Source organism: Sitophilus oryzae, unplaced genomic scaffold (assembly GCF_002938485.1).
Source record: "Sitophilus oryzae breed Bouriz unplaced genomic scaffold, Soryzae_2.0 scaffold_125_pilon_pilon, whole genome shotgun sequence".
Lineage (NCBI taxonomy): Eukaryota > Metazoa > Arthropoda > Insecta > Coleoptera > Curculionidae > Sitophilus > Sitophilus oryzae.
The window spans coordinates 1,420,662-1,437,654 of NW_022145904.1; the positions used below are offsets into that span (position 1 = coordinate 1,420,662).

Sequence of the window (16,993 nt, forward strand, 5' to 3'; positions counted from 1 at the left end):
AAATTTAGATATTATCACGTTCATAAAAATACAATTTGTATCAGGTCGACCTCAATATTACAGGGTGGGGTCCATTTCATTACTGAATGAAGAACTTCAAATTATAACGTTACTCCAAAAATTTTAATATCCTAATTGAACAACAAAAACTAGGATAAACCTATATCTATAGCTCTATATCCCTTCGTATTACGGGAAGATAAGTATCACACCCATGTCACTTACTATAATTGTTTTGAGACACCTCTAATTAAGGGAATGTGTTTATTCCTAGAGGAAATAAGTCACTACAAATGCTTCTCGAACTTTAATCCAGTCGACTTTCTTTTTTATAAACCATTTGATCAAAAATTCTTTAGCAGAAACATTCAGTTATTAGTAACTTTTATTGATAAGTTTTTGTCTGAAGCATGGCAAAGTCTGAACAATATCCAACAAGTGACCAAGAGCAACCGATTGTTTGCAAAAGCATAAGAAATTATTTTAGGGAATACTGCCAATGTAGTAGTATTCATGGATTTAGGTATTTTGGAGAAAAAAGAACACGCTTTGAAAGGTAAAAACACAATAAAACTACTAGGTATTCTAAAAGTTTTATGTGTCATATTATAATTTATTTATCCCTCCGTTTTTTTTTATCTAATGACTTTTCAAGTGGAATTTATTTCTTGTTTCTTGTTTGGTAATTATAAGGTTTTTAATTGTATGTAAAATCACAAAAAATCTAATCTCAAAGCTTGTAATACATTTTTTATTAACTTATTTAGTTCATATTAATAATTATGTTCTTCTTATAAACTATTTTTTTTAATAGTTTGTTTTGTTATGTCTGTTAATTAATTAATTGCAACATAAGACTGTGATATTTTTTGTATAACAGCAACAGGTTAATTATTTTTATGTAATTTATCTTAGCAAAATATATATACATTCCAAATTTCATTTAAATGGGAATATTGGTTCTTAAAATATCTTGAAAAATTTGTTTATTTCTTAAAGTTTGTCCATCAAAAAAAACGAAGCACTTTTGTAAAGGAGTAAATTTTGCCCAATACATAGTAGTTCTATTTCCTCGAAATATTGGGCCACCCTGAATAGGAACTTTTTGTTTTATTTTTACTGTAGAATCACCAACTAAAGTTTGGTACACTATTTTTTGACACTCTGAATAATAATCATATCTATTTATATGCACAAATTGTTATTTTATTCATCTGTAAAATATAAATGTTACTTTACCAGCTTAACAATTAAAACTCAGTGAATTCTTGTAGAGTCTGGTGGTTTATTGTGTTTAGTTTCGTCTTGGCCATTTGCATATTTCAAATTAAAGAGGTTTACCACAAATGGGAGAGGACTCCAGTTATAGTTAGTTTTGCCACGAGCGAAACACCCATTTATAGTATTCCGTTTCCGGCAGTCACCATTTGTCCAGAATCAAAGAGCAGACTTTCTGTGTATAATCACACAGACATTGCCATTAAACTGCAAAACCAGATAGATTTGAATGCAACTGAGTAAGTTTTATATATTGTAATGTATGTATTATTATTTAGAACATGAACATTATTAAAATTCGTAGTCTTTTTTTTTGTTTTATATTCTACTTATCTGTCCTAAAGGTCTATGTTCAGCTATACAGGGTGATTCACTATCGATTGTATGTTATCCATTTATAGAGAACCGGATTTTCACTTTTCTGTAGCAATCTCTAAAAGTTTTTGAGATAATAGATAATAAAACAGGTCTTAAGTAAACAGTACTAAAATGAATTCAGTATACTGAAAATTGAAATTTGGACTATAAGTTAAGGAAAGTCAATATATTCGATCTGTATAAGGATACGATACAAGGTGGTAAAAAAACATATTTATCTCTGATACTTACAACATTGTTCAAATCTTCGTTATTTTAAATTGTACTTTATACCGATGTCATCAATACTGTGTTGTCTGGATTTTAACCTATATGTAAAAAAATTTAACATGTATGTAATGTAAAATCAAATAATATAAAAAAAATCAATAAAAAGAGATAAAAAAATGCCGGATTTTGCATCAGAATTTTAAACCGCTTGTACGAAAAATGTTGCATCTGGGGTTGGAAATTTTTCACAATTAGTTATTCATTTTAGTATATATATATTATACAGGGTGGCGCCTACCATACGCCACGGAAGCTCCAAGGAGAACGGTAGTTTATATCGAAGTGAAATTTTGGCAGCATATGTAGGTTAACTGAAAGCATTTTAAAAAATATATAGAATTATACAGGGTGTCCCCAAAAAAAGTTACACATCAAAGTTGTGTTTTTTCTAATGGAACACCCTATATATTAATTGATTTTTAGATTCTATGAAAAAAATAAAGGTGAGTTTATTAAACAAGTATATACCTAAAATCTAAGGATTTTGACATATTTAACTTTTTGTGAAAATGAAGAGTAAATTTTAAATTTCGATAACAGCTACCTAAATTTTAGTTGACCTTGTATACGCCCCTATAACTTTCCTATTTTTTCTGTCAAAAGAAGACGAGATTTGGTATCAAATCAAATCAAAATCAAATCATTTATTGAATGTTAATAGATACAAGTATCCTTACACAAAGTCATATTTTGTAAAATGCAAAATTATAAAATAAACAATATAAACAAATATATATATATAAACAAAACAAATAATTATCAAACAGTAATTTAAAATACACAAAAATCAATAAATAACAAAAAAAAACATGAAAAAAAAATACATAAAACATGAAACACAAATACACAATGTAAATGTTTTGACCTATAACCACGCTATAACCCTTCACTGCTTTCTAAAACATCAGTAACACTAAAATAAGTCATATGAAGGTAGCTTTTAATTGTCGTTTTAAATTGATGTCTTGTAAATTTCTGACATTTTGAGATAATTTATTAAAGCATGCAGGAGCATAATGAAGGCTGGAGTTCCAAGATCTTCCGAGGCGCAAATGAACAGGCTTTATATTCATTCTGTTTCTGGTTGCATAATTGTGTTGTTCATCATGCGTAGTATATAGTTCTAGGTTATCCTTCACAAATAAAAGACACTGGAGGATATAGCAATATGGAAGTGTCAGTATTCCCATTTTTTTGTAGGCGTTTTTTGTATCTGCTTGATAACTTAAATTTGACATAATTCTCAATGCTTTTCTTTGCAGTCCAAACAGTCTGTCAGCATGAGCTGAGTAACCCCAAACAAGTATTCCATAAGTAAGCACCGAGTGAATGAGAGCATGATAAGCAGCTACTAACACATCCCTCTACACACACTTAGCCAATCGCCGAAATGCATACCTGCTTATGGAAACCTTCCCTGCCACATAGACTACGTGACTTTCAAAAATCAGTTTTGTGTCAAATTTTATTCACAGAAATCGGACACTGCAGAAATCTATTTTATATTTTGTTTTAAGAGAAAAAATAACTCTTTCTGTTTTAGTGTCATTCAGGCATAATCGGTTTGCCTGAAACCAGTCACAAACATTTAGCAAAATCGATTCAAAATCAGTTTGAATTTCTTCAGGGGATTTCCGAGCACATAAGATAGTAGTGTCATCGGCAAACAAAATCATATTTTATGTTAGTGTATGACATAAATTAGGATTAATTGAGGTATTCAATTGTTTTTGGTCACTTCCTGTTTGACCGGTAATGACTACAACTTTTGATATATTTCTAGTTTATTGGATAGAAAATAACATCTGAATAGAATGACATATCATATGTCAACTTTTGATATTTCCACATATGTATGGTTTATTTGAAATTATTGTAAAATGCGGTTCATAACGAAAATTTGACTCGAAATACCATGTGTGTGGTACCAAACTATTCGTAAAAAATGCTGTTTCTAAATATGCTAATAAGCCACCCTAGTTCCATTTGAAAAAATTGAGATATGATTAAAAATAACCTAACCTAACATAAAGATGATTCTGCCCCACATTATTGGCCCTAAAATAAGAAAAAACGGAAAACCGAGAAATATGTCGGTTATAAAACCGTTAATCTTTTTTTAGTATTTTTAAGTAACTTAATTAATATTTACATAATTATTTTTGATTTTTAAGGCAACGAAACGCCCTCTACATGAGCTTACTTTGTGACGTAGATCGCAGTACGCTGTACAAACTAAATAAAATAGGCCAGAATGTATATACAGATGATTTTTTAACGTTTATGAATAAAGTATGTATAAAAATAAATATAATATTTCATATTGACGATATACAATTAACAGACACGCAACAGTCATTTTTTTAAAACTTGCAAATGGATGAACGAAGAAGTAAAATGTGAAGAACTGTTTACACCTACTATTACGGACGAAGGAATATGCTACAGTTTTAATATGCTGGATAGGGAAGATATATTTAATGATGAAGTGTAAGTATTTGTAATCATAGAAAATATAAGTTTTGAAATAATAATAAAATTAAATCCAAAATGTTATTCCTACCCTTAATGTGGTGTTGAGTTTATTTGATCACACGATATTCATTTCTAGTATTTAACTGAAATTATACAAGAAATCTCAGTGTATAATAAGTGTTCAGTTGTTCTGTCCACTTAACAATAATTATTTAAAGACTTCAGCGGGAAAAAGAACAATTTGATAGAGATGCTGATATATTTATAATATTAAGTTTTTACATAATTTTATCCAAAAGAAAAAAATATCGATTTAAAAACAGCACAATGCTTTATATTTTTTGAATCCTCCCAACTGTGCCAAAATTTAGTTCAATAAATTCTCCTGTATCGTTTAAAGCAATAGTTACATTAAAATAAATAAATAAAATAAATAATAAATAAATGCCTTTATTATCAAAAAAATTTACAATTTGTAGACAAAGGTAAAGTAAACAAACGAAGTAAACAAACAAGGTACACAAACAAACAAACAAAAGATTATAGAAATAATATTGTCAGTCTTATTGTTTAAAATAAACATTTATAAATGGTAACAATGTCAAAGAATAAAAAAAAAATAAAAATAATATTCAAAAATATTTAGTTAGTTTATAGTAAATATCAATGACCTCTAAATAAATTTATTTCGGTGTCATTGGTAAATATAGCAATAGCAAACATTAGATCAGTGTTTACAAGATCAAATTCGATTATCAAAATATAATTGATTTACGGCGTAGTGAGCCTTGTCTAGTAAATAAGAGTTCAATGCTTTGCCAAATGAAGAAAATGATGTTATGGATTTGATTTCAAATGGCAGGTGATTGTGCATTTTTTTCGAGTTGTATAATATTGAAGTTTTAACTAACTCTGAGCGTGGGGTAGGTAGATAAAGATCTTGCTCCGCGTTCCTGAGTGGATAAGTGTGAGATGGCCTTTCTTGAGAAGCTGATACATGCTTACGTATTAGGCAAACGGATTCAAATATAAATAAGGAAGGAAGAGTTAATATTTTTAATTTTTTAAAGAATATCGAACAGCTCTCTTCTGGAGCTTGAAAATGCGGTCAAATTGAGTCGCACAACACGTACCCCAGAATGGAAGGGCATACCTGAGGTGCGACTCAAAATGTGCATAATAAACAGTTCTAGCCACTGACAAGTTAAGCTCTTTAGAAACAGATCTTAATGCAAAACAGGCAGAGCTCAATTTTTTCGACAAAGCTTCGATATGAATGTCCCATTTCAGAGAATTGTCTACAACAAGTCCTAAGAATTTTACAGATTTTACGACATCAATGGTGGTGTTGTTAAGTACAAAAGGCTGCAGCGAATTTTTAAACGACAAAGCTTTAGTTTTAGAAATGTTGAGACTCAGGAGGTTCGAATCGCACCAATATTTAATGGTGACATATTGCTCACAAGTTGATTTCTGTTGCTCAGATACGACTTAAACCATTCGAGAGATGTTCCCCTGAACCCATAGTGCTGTAGTTTATTAATTAGGATCTTATGATTTACACAGTCGAACGCCTTAGAAAAATCACAGAAAACTGTTGCTGTAGAATGATGGTTATTTAGGCTGGAGTAAACTTTATTAAGGAGGGAAAATATAGCGTCATTTGTGGACTTGTTGCTTAGAAATCCAAATTGATGTTCAGTAAGTATTTTGTACTTAAACAGAAAAGATACCAGCCTTCCTTTAACCAACCTATGATCTTAGATAGCGTTGGAAGGAGTGCAATTGGGCGATAGTTAGAAGCTTCATCTTTGTCTCCTCCTTTATGCAGAGGAATGATTATTGCCGTCTTAAGACATTTTCGAAAAATACCATTTTGGAATGACATGTTTATTAAAGCAGTTAGGTGATTCAGAGTGCTTTCTGGCAGATTCGAAAACATTTTTAAAGTTAGCCCGTCGGTCCCAGATGAGGATTTATGTTTGATGGTATTAATTGTACTGCGAAGCTCTTCTAAAACTACGGGCGAAAAAAAGAAACTGTGGAAGTTTACATTATCATTAGAGAGATATGAAAGTGGATCATGAGAAGGACATATGGTATTAGTTTTTCGCTACATTTACAAAGTAATCGTTAAGGTTCTCAGGTGAGGTAGAGATATTGCTAGACGAAGAAGCTTTGTTTCTCAAATCATTCACAATAGACCACGTTTCTTTAGCAACATTACCAGAATTGACTATTATTCTATTATAATAAAGGTCCTTAGCGGCTCTTAGAGTCTTATGATAAATTTTTCTTTATAGTTTTACGTAATTGTGGAAGAAGACACTGTCTGTGAATTTTTTTAAGTGATATGCATATAATATTACATGTTATTACAAACTCCAGTAATAACGTCTTAATCAAAGAGATCATTAAATGTCTTATGTACCTATTGTTTACGTACAATTATATAAAAAAACAAAAAGCCTATGAGTCCTGCCTTGTCAAACTCAGTTTATACCCAAAATATAACTTTTGTTTCTACGTCATTAGCTTAACTGCAGTTCCAATTTCTTTTTAACTTTTCATTGACATGACGGTTTAATATATTAATATTGTTAATTTGTATGATTTATTACAGAATACTTACTGACAAAAACTATAGTATGCATTAACAATTGTTTATACAAGTTAAAATAAATATTAATATAGGTATATTATGTTATCTTTGAGATAAAGACAAGGGTACCTACTTAGTTTCAGCTATTTTTACGTAATCCTACCGACTGCCCCAATTAAGATAAATACTTAATTATAATTTTACTTGTGTTTTAAACACATCTTATTACACAAAAACAAAACATTTTTAAATGTATACATTGAAACTTCATTCGCAACAAATATGATTTGAAGAGCAGAAAAGCATGCTAAATACAATAAACTTTAACATGATTTTCAATATCATTAAAAAATAAGGTCTGGTTTAAAAGATATTTAGAACTTGTTTATTAAAACTGTCTTTACTAAATAACATTTTACTTCATTGAATTGCTATATTAATTATTTTTCATTAAAGAACCATTAAAAATCACAAACTGCTTTGCAGACTGTTCTTTGACAATTTTATGAAAAATCCAGAAAGAAGAAATTTGACTTGGAATTTGGATAAAGGCTATTCAAAAGATGATCTGTTAGAAACATATCCTAGAAGAGCGTCCTTTGCTGGGGTACAGAATTCCTTAGAGGTAACCATGGTGACTCCCAAAAACGATATCGATCATATCTGTAAAGATTCAGTACAAGGATACAAGGTAAAATAAAAAAATAATAATCAACTGTCATAATTCCGAATAAATATAATAATAATAACAGAATGTAGAATAAGAGGAAGGGGGGTCCGCGAGGACAGATCTTTTAAAATTAGAGGACTATGAAATTAGGGGACAGTTTTTTACTGCCTCAATATATAGAGAATCTCTCGACATTAATGAAACACTTGATGTATCTAATTACCTTAAATATCTAAACCTATGTATTTTAGGTGGCTTTACACACACCCATGAGAATTCCCAGACCGAGTCAACAGTATTTTAGGGTGCCTCTTGATGAAGTTGTTCTGGGTACTATCCAACCCGTCATGATCACCACCTCGGATACTGTCAAAGTTTATAATCCCAAAAGACGTGAATGCTACTTTCCTCCAGAGAGACAACTTAAGTATTTTAAAATCTACACGCAACTCAACTGCAACTTAGAATGCCTGACAAATTTCACGTTGCAGCTGTGTCGTTGCGTTAACTTCTTTATGCCACGTAAGTCTAACAAATTAAGTAACCCACTAGTAACACTCGATATCATACTTAGTGATGGGATCACTCGAGCGAAATTTCGCTCGAGTACTCGGTTATTTAAATAATCGACATCGCTCGATTATGAACGAGCGATGCAAGTGACAAGTACCAAGCGACGAAAGCAAGCGATCCTAGAATGAAATAAATTGAAATCCGATTTTAATGTGACATACTCGATAAAAAGCCGAGTGAATTTTCTACATACATTGCAGGTAGCAAATTTATACGACGCCGTATATATATTTATCCGTTGCGTATCTGAGAGACAAAATTTTACGACATACACCGACAATGCTTTGAAATAAACTAAATCAAGCGATCAAGCGAATCGCTCGTCGTTTGCTACTTACCACTCATCACCGAAAGAATCTGTACCCTGCGCACGCAACTTACTGCTTGGCGCTTGGCTTTAACGAGTACTTACAACAAGCGGCGGACGAAAAACTGTATTTTTAAATACGAGTGATATGTTGCTCGACCGATTGCTCGGTTACTGCAACCGCTTGGTACTCGAGTACTCGATTATTGAAATTAATCGGTTTTTCCCATCACTAATCATACTATTCCACTTCGCGACATATGACGAAAATATATGCCTAGATTATTTTCTTTTAATCAATACCTGTATGGCATACACACTAGTCCCACGTGATACCACACCAATCTATCCGGCGCCGGCGGCGGCGTGGCGGTGTGGCAATTTTTTCCATCGATATTCATGGGCCATTGGGCCATGCTATACGGCCTATGCTATAAGGCCTATTTTGTTTGTCCTATTTCTATGTCTTGTACCCAGTTTCCTATCCCTGTGCCCTGCACCAGCTTGTGCAGCTTCTGGAAAGGATGGGAGCATAGTTCCTCCGGTTCTAGCTTCGTATTCCCAAGAATGTGTCGCTTGCGATCCAGAATCTAGAAGTGACATATTATGTACTCTGCTGTATAAGGATTTTTATCGCCTAGTCTGCAAAGTCTCCTTTGATATAGGGAGATCTTGTTCAGGTAGCACTTGACAGCCATATAATCTGTTGTAATCCGCATTTTATTCCTGCTGAGTATTAGCAGTTCCTTTGTGGTTTTAAAATTAGGTCCTTGGATAAAAGCCCTGCCATGCCTGTGCCCCTGTCTTTTTCATTTGGGTATTCCCAGTACTGGATATGGTACAAGATACCATATTATACCTAGAATAATGTAATACTGTTCGGTTCTGCCAGAGTTTCAAGTTTATGCAGGCATTCCCAAAGGAGTCTCTTAAGTGCCGCTGGACTGTTTGGGCATATATTGACGAGCTTTTCTGAATAAGCTCTTCTATTGATTTTTCTAGCGCACTTGTATTTTGTATGTATAATGATGAAAATTTTTGTCTGGAATACGGTCGAGTACTTATACATGGAAAAGTATAAGCTTGCTCTTGGTCTTTCCTAAAAATACTCCAGCTCCTGTTTACACATCTGTCTACATTCCTCGATCTAATTTAGTCACCCCGAATGCTTTGTGGTTGTGACAAAGGGAGGTCAATAGTGGTTTTTGAGCCATTTTTGAATGTGTTTCTGATCACCATTAACTGCATCAGCAGATTCTTGTAGTATTCAAACGTCAATTCAAAGCTATATTGATAACAGTTTGGATTATAATCAAAACAAAAATCTTTACCCATTGAAAGGATTTTGGACATATTTCACATTTTGTGAAATTGAAAAATAAATTTTAAATTTCTATAACAGCTACCTAAATTGCAATTTACCCTGTATAACCTGATATTTAATTACAATAACCATTGCATGTTAAAGAAAATTAAATTTGATCCGAAAAGTTATACAGGGTGAAACAAAATTAATATTGAACATTTGCCACAAGCAAGTTACCCCTTTATTTTAAATAGAACACCCAGTATATTATACCGGTTTCCAAATACTATTAAGGTTGCCTACCCCTCCGACAAAGATTTTCCTAGATATTTTCATTTTTATGATTTTGTGCCAGTAGATGTTTATTATTTGATAAAAACTCGGTGGATATAACTTTTTTTTTTGGGGGGGTAATTTAACAAAAATTAAAGGGATGTAGAGTAAAATACTCAACGGTACTAAAAAGATACATGTTTAAAACATATTTTAATTATTACTGAATTAAAATTAGATATAAGTAAGCGTATAATTATGACACAAAAAGTTTCCTTTCCAATATGTTTCCTTTCCTGTTCACTGAATAAAATGATTCTCTTTTCAAAAGATGTTATTTGTTTATTCGTTTCATGTTAAAAGGCACATGTGGAGTTCTTCTTCAAAAAGCAGTCACAATCATTTCTCTCATGTTGTCGACAATAGCTGCTCCAGTTTGGTATAAACACTGTCTTTTGCATAGTAGAATGTAGAATGTTTAGGAGGGGAGTTAATCACCGCGACCTTATAGATCTATTGTGTGTTCCCCTTTCTTGAGTTATAACGAGTTATAACTCATCATACAGTCTCAGGGCTTTAAGAAAAGCCAGTATCTGAGACGGCTCCACAGAGGCCAGCTCTCCATCCTCGACATCAGACGTACCGAGGTTCATGGCACGAATGGTCGTCGTCTCGGCGCACTCAGTGATACGGTGTTCTGGTGTTTCCCCATTTTCCCCACAAAATCTGCATTCGCCGTTGTTTCTCAGTTTCAGCCTACTGAGGTGTTCGTTGAGGAGAGAGTGTCCTGTTAGAAACCCCGTGACAATCCGAAGATTGTTTTTACTTAAATCAACGAAAACCTTTGATTTTTCTCGGTCATAAGTTCTAAGGAACTTTTTCGAGTGTCTTAGACCGGTGGAGGACACCCATTCCAAGTTACGGATGGAGTCTTCCAGATTCTTTAGTTCCGCTTTCAGTTGGTTCCCGTTTGGAAAACAGAACGGTTCTGGTCCAGTTAGTGGAGTGTTCGCTCCTTTTCTAGCTAGATCATTTGCTTTTTCATTGCCTTCTATCCCTTGGTGAGCAGGCACCCAGAGTAGGAGGACTTTATTTTCTTTGCCTAATTTGTTGAGCTTCTCCAGGCATTCTTTGACCAACTTCGAATTGATGGTTACTGAGTTGATCGCGTTAAGTGCTGCTTGACTATCGGATAGGATGGCAATTTCCTGTTTTCGATAGTTCCTATCTAAGATAAATTGTACGCATCTTTCGATAGCGCAAATTTCTGCCTGAAGGATACTGGGGTAGGTGCCCATTGGTTCGGAGTATTCAGTTTTCGGCCCAAATACTCCTATCCCTGTCCCTGCTTTGGTTTTGGAAGCATCCGTATACCACATGATGGTATGGCCTTTTGCATAACTCAATAGGAACATTTAAGTATTCTATTAATTGCTGAATGCAGTCACCATCTAATAGAATCATATGTAGGATATAGGATAAGTTTCCATTTTTGGCAAATTAACGTTCAAAGAAGGTAATATTTTTTAGGTCTAAAAGGTTATCCAATATGTGGAGCCGGTAAAAAGAGATGCATGTTATACGCAGAAAAATATCTGCAAACGAAAGGTTTAATAAATAAACTAAAACCAATGAATGACTCATCTCAAAATAAGACAGAAGATAATGACGATATACAGGTATGTAATAAATTTAAGAGTAAAAAAATGATTAGAACTCTGTATAATAGTATTAATAAAAAAAATCATAGTGAACCATTGTTCAGATAATACACCATATCAGTTTTCCTAATTGCAATTTTAACAGCAATTGAAGACTTGAAGTTCCTAAATAATGTTCTAATGTACCAAAATCATTATTTCGAGATAAACAACATTTTTGGTGTAGAATGTAGAGTTATAACTCATCATACAGTCTAAGGACTTTAACAAAAGCCAGTATCTGAGACGGCTCCACAGAGGCCAGCTCTCCATCATCGACATCAGCCGTACCAAAGTTCATGGCACAAATGGTCGTCGTCTCGGCACACTCAGTGATAAGGTGTTCTAATATTTCCTCATTTTCCCCACAGAATCTGCATTCACCGTTGTTTCTCAGCTTCAGCCTACTGAGGTGTTCGTTGAGGAGACAGTGTCCGGTTAGAAACCCCGTGACAATCCGAAGATTCTGAAGAACTTTTTCAAGTGTCTTAGACCGTTGGAGAACACCCATTCCAAGTTACGAATGGAGTCTTCCAGATTCTTCAGTTCCGCTTTCAGTTGGTTCCCGTTTGGAAAACAGAACGGTTCTGGTCCAGTTAGTAGAGTGTTCAGCTCCTTTCCTAGCTAGATCATTTGCTTTTTCATTGCCTTCTATCCCTTGGTGAGCAGGCACCCAGAGTAGGAGAACTTATTTTCTTTGCCTAATTTTTTGAGCTTCTCTAGGCATTCTTTGATCAACTTCGAATTGATGTTTACTGAGTTGGTCGCGTTAAGTGCTGCTTGACTATCGGATAGGATGGCAATTTCCTGTTTTCGATAGTTCGTATCTAAGATAAATTGTACGCATCTTTCGATAGCGTAAATTTCTGCCTGACGGATACTGGGGTAGGTGCCTATTGGTTCGGAGTAGTTAGTTTTCGCCCCAAATACTCCTATCCCTGTCCCTGCTTTGGTTTTGGAAGCATCAGTATACCACGTTATGGTATGGTCTTTTATAAGCTGAGTAAGTGTTTCTCTCTTCCAATCCTTTTTATTACTCAATACAGTGAGGTTACTCAGTGAGATGTTTCTCAAAGTTGTAAATTCTTGGTATACAGAGTGAACCATTGTTCAGATAATACACCATGTCAGTTTTCCTATTTGAGGTTTTAACAACAATTGAAGACTTGAAGTAAATAATGTTCTAAGTACCAAAATTATTATTTTGAGATAAAAAAACATTTTTGGTGTATAACAAATGTATAAGAGCGGGCGGTGTATCTGTTGAGAATTTTTTTCAATTTAATAGCCGTGGCACTTAACGCTTTATATATGTTGTTGGTTATGGAACTTTAGGGACATTTTACAAATAAAACATGACAACTTGATTTTTGGTATTGAGAACAATGAATTTTTTTATTTCAAGGGGGGGGGGTAATCTTCAATTATTTTTGAAAAATAATAGAGCACATTTGAATTTATGTTCATAGATAGTGAGATTCAAATATATTTTCTGTATTCTGTAGAAATTCTGTATTTTTTTGCTTAGTGGGTTAGCCAAAAGAACCCCATTTTTCAAGTCCGGTTCGACAGCGTGATCCGCCTTCCGGTTCCTTGCCGCCATTGTCTTCTGTCCATCCAGTCATCAGTTTGTAAATTGCGCTATGACAATGCGTTTGTTACCCCCTTTAACCATGTCTCTCGGGGTCTTCCTCGTTTTCTCTTTCCAGTCGGGATCCATTTCATTATATTCTTTGGTAGCCTTTCCTCTCCCATTCTGTTTACATGCCCATACCAGATTAATTGTTTTTTTTTGGATTTCTTCTATGACGGTTATCTCTTTCTTCGTTATTCTTCTTATTTCTTCATTTCGCACTCTTTCCAATTTTGATTTTCTTGCCGATCTTCTAAGGAAGTCCATTTCAGTTGCTAAAAGCTTTCCTTCCATGGACTTGCTCATCTGCCATACTTTAGCGCCATAAGTAAGTGTGCTTCCCTCTCTAACTATAGAGTCATATATGCGGGTTTTTGTTGTGGTATTTATATTTTTTTGCCAAAGAATAGAATTTAGTGCCCCTGTAATGCCCCACTAATTATAATTAAATAAGCTAGACTGATTGGTATATATGGGGCACTTTTTCCGTTATTTGGAACATGGAACACTATACTGTGTATTTTAAATCAACACAGTTTTTTCATTTTTATATTGTGATATAAAACAAAGCACCAACTGATACCAAATATCAAATTCTTTTCATTAAATCTCTTAATAAAAATACTCCCATATGAAATGAAATTGTCTATAAAATTGTTATAAATTATAATATATGCTGAAAATTATATGCCGTTTATTGGTTTTAGGTGCCTTCATGTGATTGTATGCCTATCTGCACTGATTTAAGCTACGATGTTGAGACATCTCAAGCTAATTGGCAATGGCAAGAGAAACAGACAGTTTTGTATCCTAACAAAAAGAATTTTATCAAAAAGTAAGTGAAAGATGTTTTTTTCAAAATAATAAATACATTTACTTAAAAGTAATAGAAATACATTTTTCTATTAGTTTTCTTAAAAACCTTTAAAAGGTGGTTATATTTTTACCTTTTGCTGGGTACTGTGTGGATAATCAAAAATCTAATTCAACTAAAGAAGTGTATTAACAAAAAAGAACAACACTAAAAACTATTTAATACTATTTACAGATGGGGAGGTTTAGAGCTTTTGGTGTAACAACACCAAAATAAAACACTAATTCAGCATAATACACCAAAACACTTTACTTTTAAAACTCGCGTTTAGCTAACCATCTTAGCTAACCATTCGATGATCATCAGATGATTAAAAATAATGTTTATTTTTAAAATGTTTTGGTGTATTGTGGTGAATGAAGTGTTTCATTTTAGAACTTTCATCTTAAAACATACTATTGCTTATGCTATACTTCTATTTATATGACGAATGTATGACTAATTTATTTAACCATGTGAAAACTCTCACGAAAGTATTCAGAGCGACAGGTACTCAATGTACTCTGTCTTTTTCCCAGCCAATAGGAGTACAAGATATTTAGGAACCACCTTTTGCAAGCCAACGCCCATTGTTTTGATCATGGATAAATTAAATCTGAACGGTACTATATAGATTAAAAGTATTTGCTTTTTTTAATCTATCTAATTTATTATAGCTCTAACAAAAACGCATCTTTATAATCCTTGTTTTTCTATTATTTTTTTCAGTTTTCATCAATCTCGTTTGAATTTGTACTTCAAGAATTCACAGTTCGTCACATCAAAGCGCCACGAACTCTATGGTCCAACGGACTTCCTGGCTAATTTTGGAGGTCTTCTAGGTCTATTTACTGGATTCTCTATTTTATCTCTTATGGAAGTGATCTACTTCTTAACTGTTAGGATCTGTTGCAATCTGAATTTGTATGGTATATGGTACGGTCCAGATGCATAATCTATGTATATCTAATACAATAAAAATATTGTTTAAAACATAGTAGAAGGACAAGACCAATTCTGCCTGTGAACACAGTTCTTTGAATTGTATACCGGCTAGTGCATGGGCGTTAAAAGTATAGGAAATCCGATGCAAATCTTGAACTGTCCAAATACTGGCACAAAACAGAGATAACTACACAAAACATCCGCCTTTGAACTTCATCTGTCATGTTAAGAAATTAAAGTAAATAAAGCGCCTCTCGTGTTTGCTCACATACTAAAAATTTCAATTAATACTTTAGTCCTTCCTAACAATTCCAACATTAACCATTTGAAAAAAAACGTCGTCATAGTTATCATCGCTGTCATTTTATATGTAAAATTATATGCGATAAGTTTATCGTCATTTACCAGTCAATTTGGTTTGCCTTTTTTCTCTCATGTGGTATATTAAATTCTATGTTAATAAACAACTATGCCAAATTATAAATGATGAGTTTTATTTGTTTATATCCATTCCATTTACAACAATTTTACACCTTTAGTGAAATATACTTGAATCACCCAATATACCGGGAGCGTCTCAAAAATGACTCATCCCTATAATTGTTTTATTTTTTCAGATAAAAAAACGACATTTAGTTAGTATATGACATAAATTAGGATTGATTGCCGTATTTAATTGTTTTTGGTCATTTCCTGTTTAACCGGAAATAACTACAATTTTTGATTTTTAAATGGCACTCTCGGTACCTCGGCGTCTCGGTAACATGCGGTTTACTTGCAATAATAATAACATGTGATGTTATTCAATTTGACTCGAAATACCAAGTGTGTGGTACTGAATTATTCGTAAAAAAATTGGTTTTCCAAATATGCTAATGAGTCACTCTTGTTCCATTTGAAAAAATTGAGATATGATTAAAAATACGATTTGTGCATATTTTAACCGGTCAAGACAAGACACGAAAAACATTAGGCAATTAAAACTATTTTTCCAAAATTTCCTCCTTTATTAAAAATTAGTGTTTTTAATACAGCCATGGCACTCTAGATTGAACTCTCCAAAAAAATCCTTTATGGGTATTTCGCCACTGCACTGCAAGAAAATCTACAAAATAAAATAGTTATTTTTTGTAAACACTTCTGCGTTAAACCTAAACGGACGCTGCGCTGCTTGTCAGAAGTTATGTTTACAGTAATATGCTAATACGATTATTATTATTATTATATTATTTACGATTTGCTTTTAAGCAAAAATGTCAAAAGTTGACATATGATATGTCATTATATTCAGAGTGTCATTTTCTATCGAATAAAGTAGAAATATACCTAGTGTGCCATTTAAAAATCAAAATGTGTAGTCATTTCCAGTGAAACAGGAAGTGCCCAAAACAATTAAATGCGTGAATCAATCGTCAAAATCCCTACCAGCGCGTAAAGAAGTTTCGCTTCAAAATTCATCTCGATCCACTTACACTTTTTGGGCCACTCTGTAGAAGTTAAAATATTTGCCTGTAATACACCCTAACAAATACTTTAAGCTTGCACTTATACAAAATTCCTAAGTTTTGTATTCTAGGAGCTACCGATGCCGCTTTTTCACTATTGCCGAACCCTGTAGGGCTTTTTCGGATACTAGGTAATTCTGTACACTAATTAAATTATTATTCTGGATGCCGGGCCACAGCGGCATCCAAGGCAACGAAAAAGCCGATGAGCTAGCTAGGCAAGGA

General features: G+C 33.1%; 1 protein-coding gene across 1 annotated transcript in view; it reads left to right on the top strand.

Annotated features, from left to right (window-relative positions):
* Positions 1-15,719, top strand: part of LOC115874287 — a 49,334-nt gene extending 33,615 nt beyond the window's left edge. The window contains exons 10-17 of the mRNA XM_030889394.1: positions 1,262-1,517; positions 4,101-4,218; positions 4,271-4,416; positions 7,490-7,694; positions 7,925-8,195; positions 11,663-11,811; positions 14,173-14,300; positions 15,048-15,719. Of these exons, the coding sequence (XP_030745254.1) occupies positions 1,262-1,517; positions 4,101-4,218; positions 4,271-4,416; positions 7,490-7,694; positions 7,925-8,195; positions 11,663-11,811; positions 14,173-14,300; positions 15,048-15,273 (1,499 nt within the window). The 3' untranslated portion in view covers positions 15,274-15,719. The remainder of the gene's footprint in view (positions 1-1,261; positions 1,518-4,100; positions 4,219-4,270; positions 4,417-7,489; positions 7,695-7,924; positions 8,196-11,662; positions 11,812-14,172; positions 14,301-15,047) is intronic.
* Positions 15,720-16,993: the final 1,274 nt, after the last annotated feature.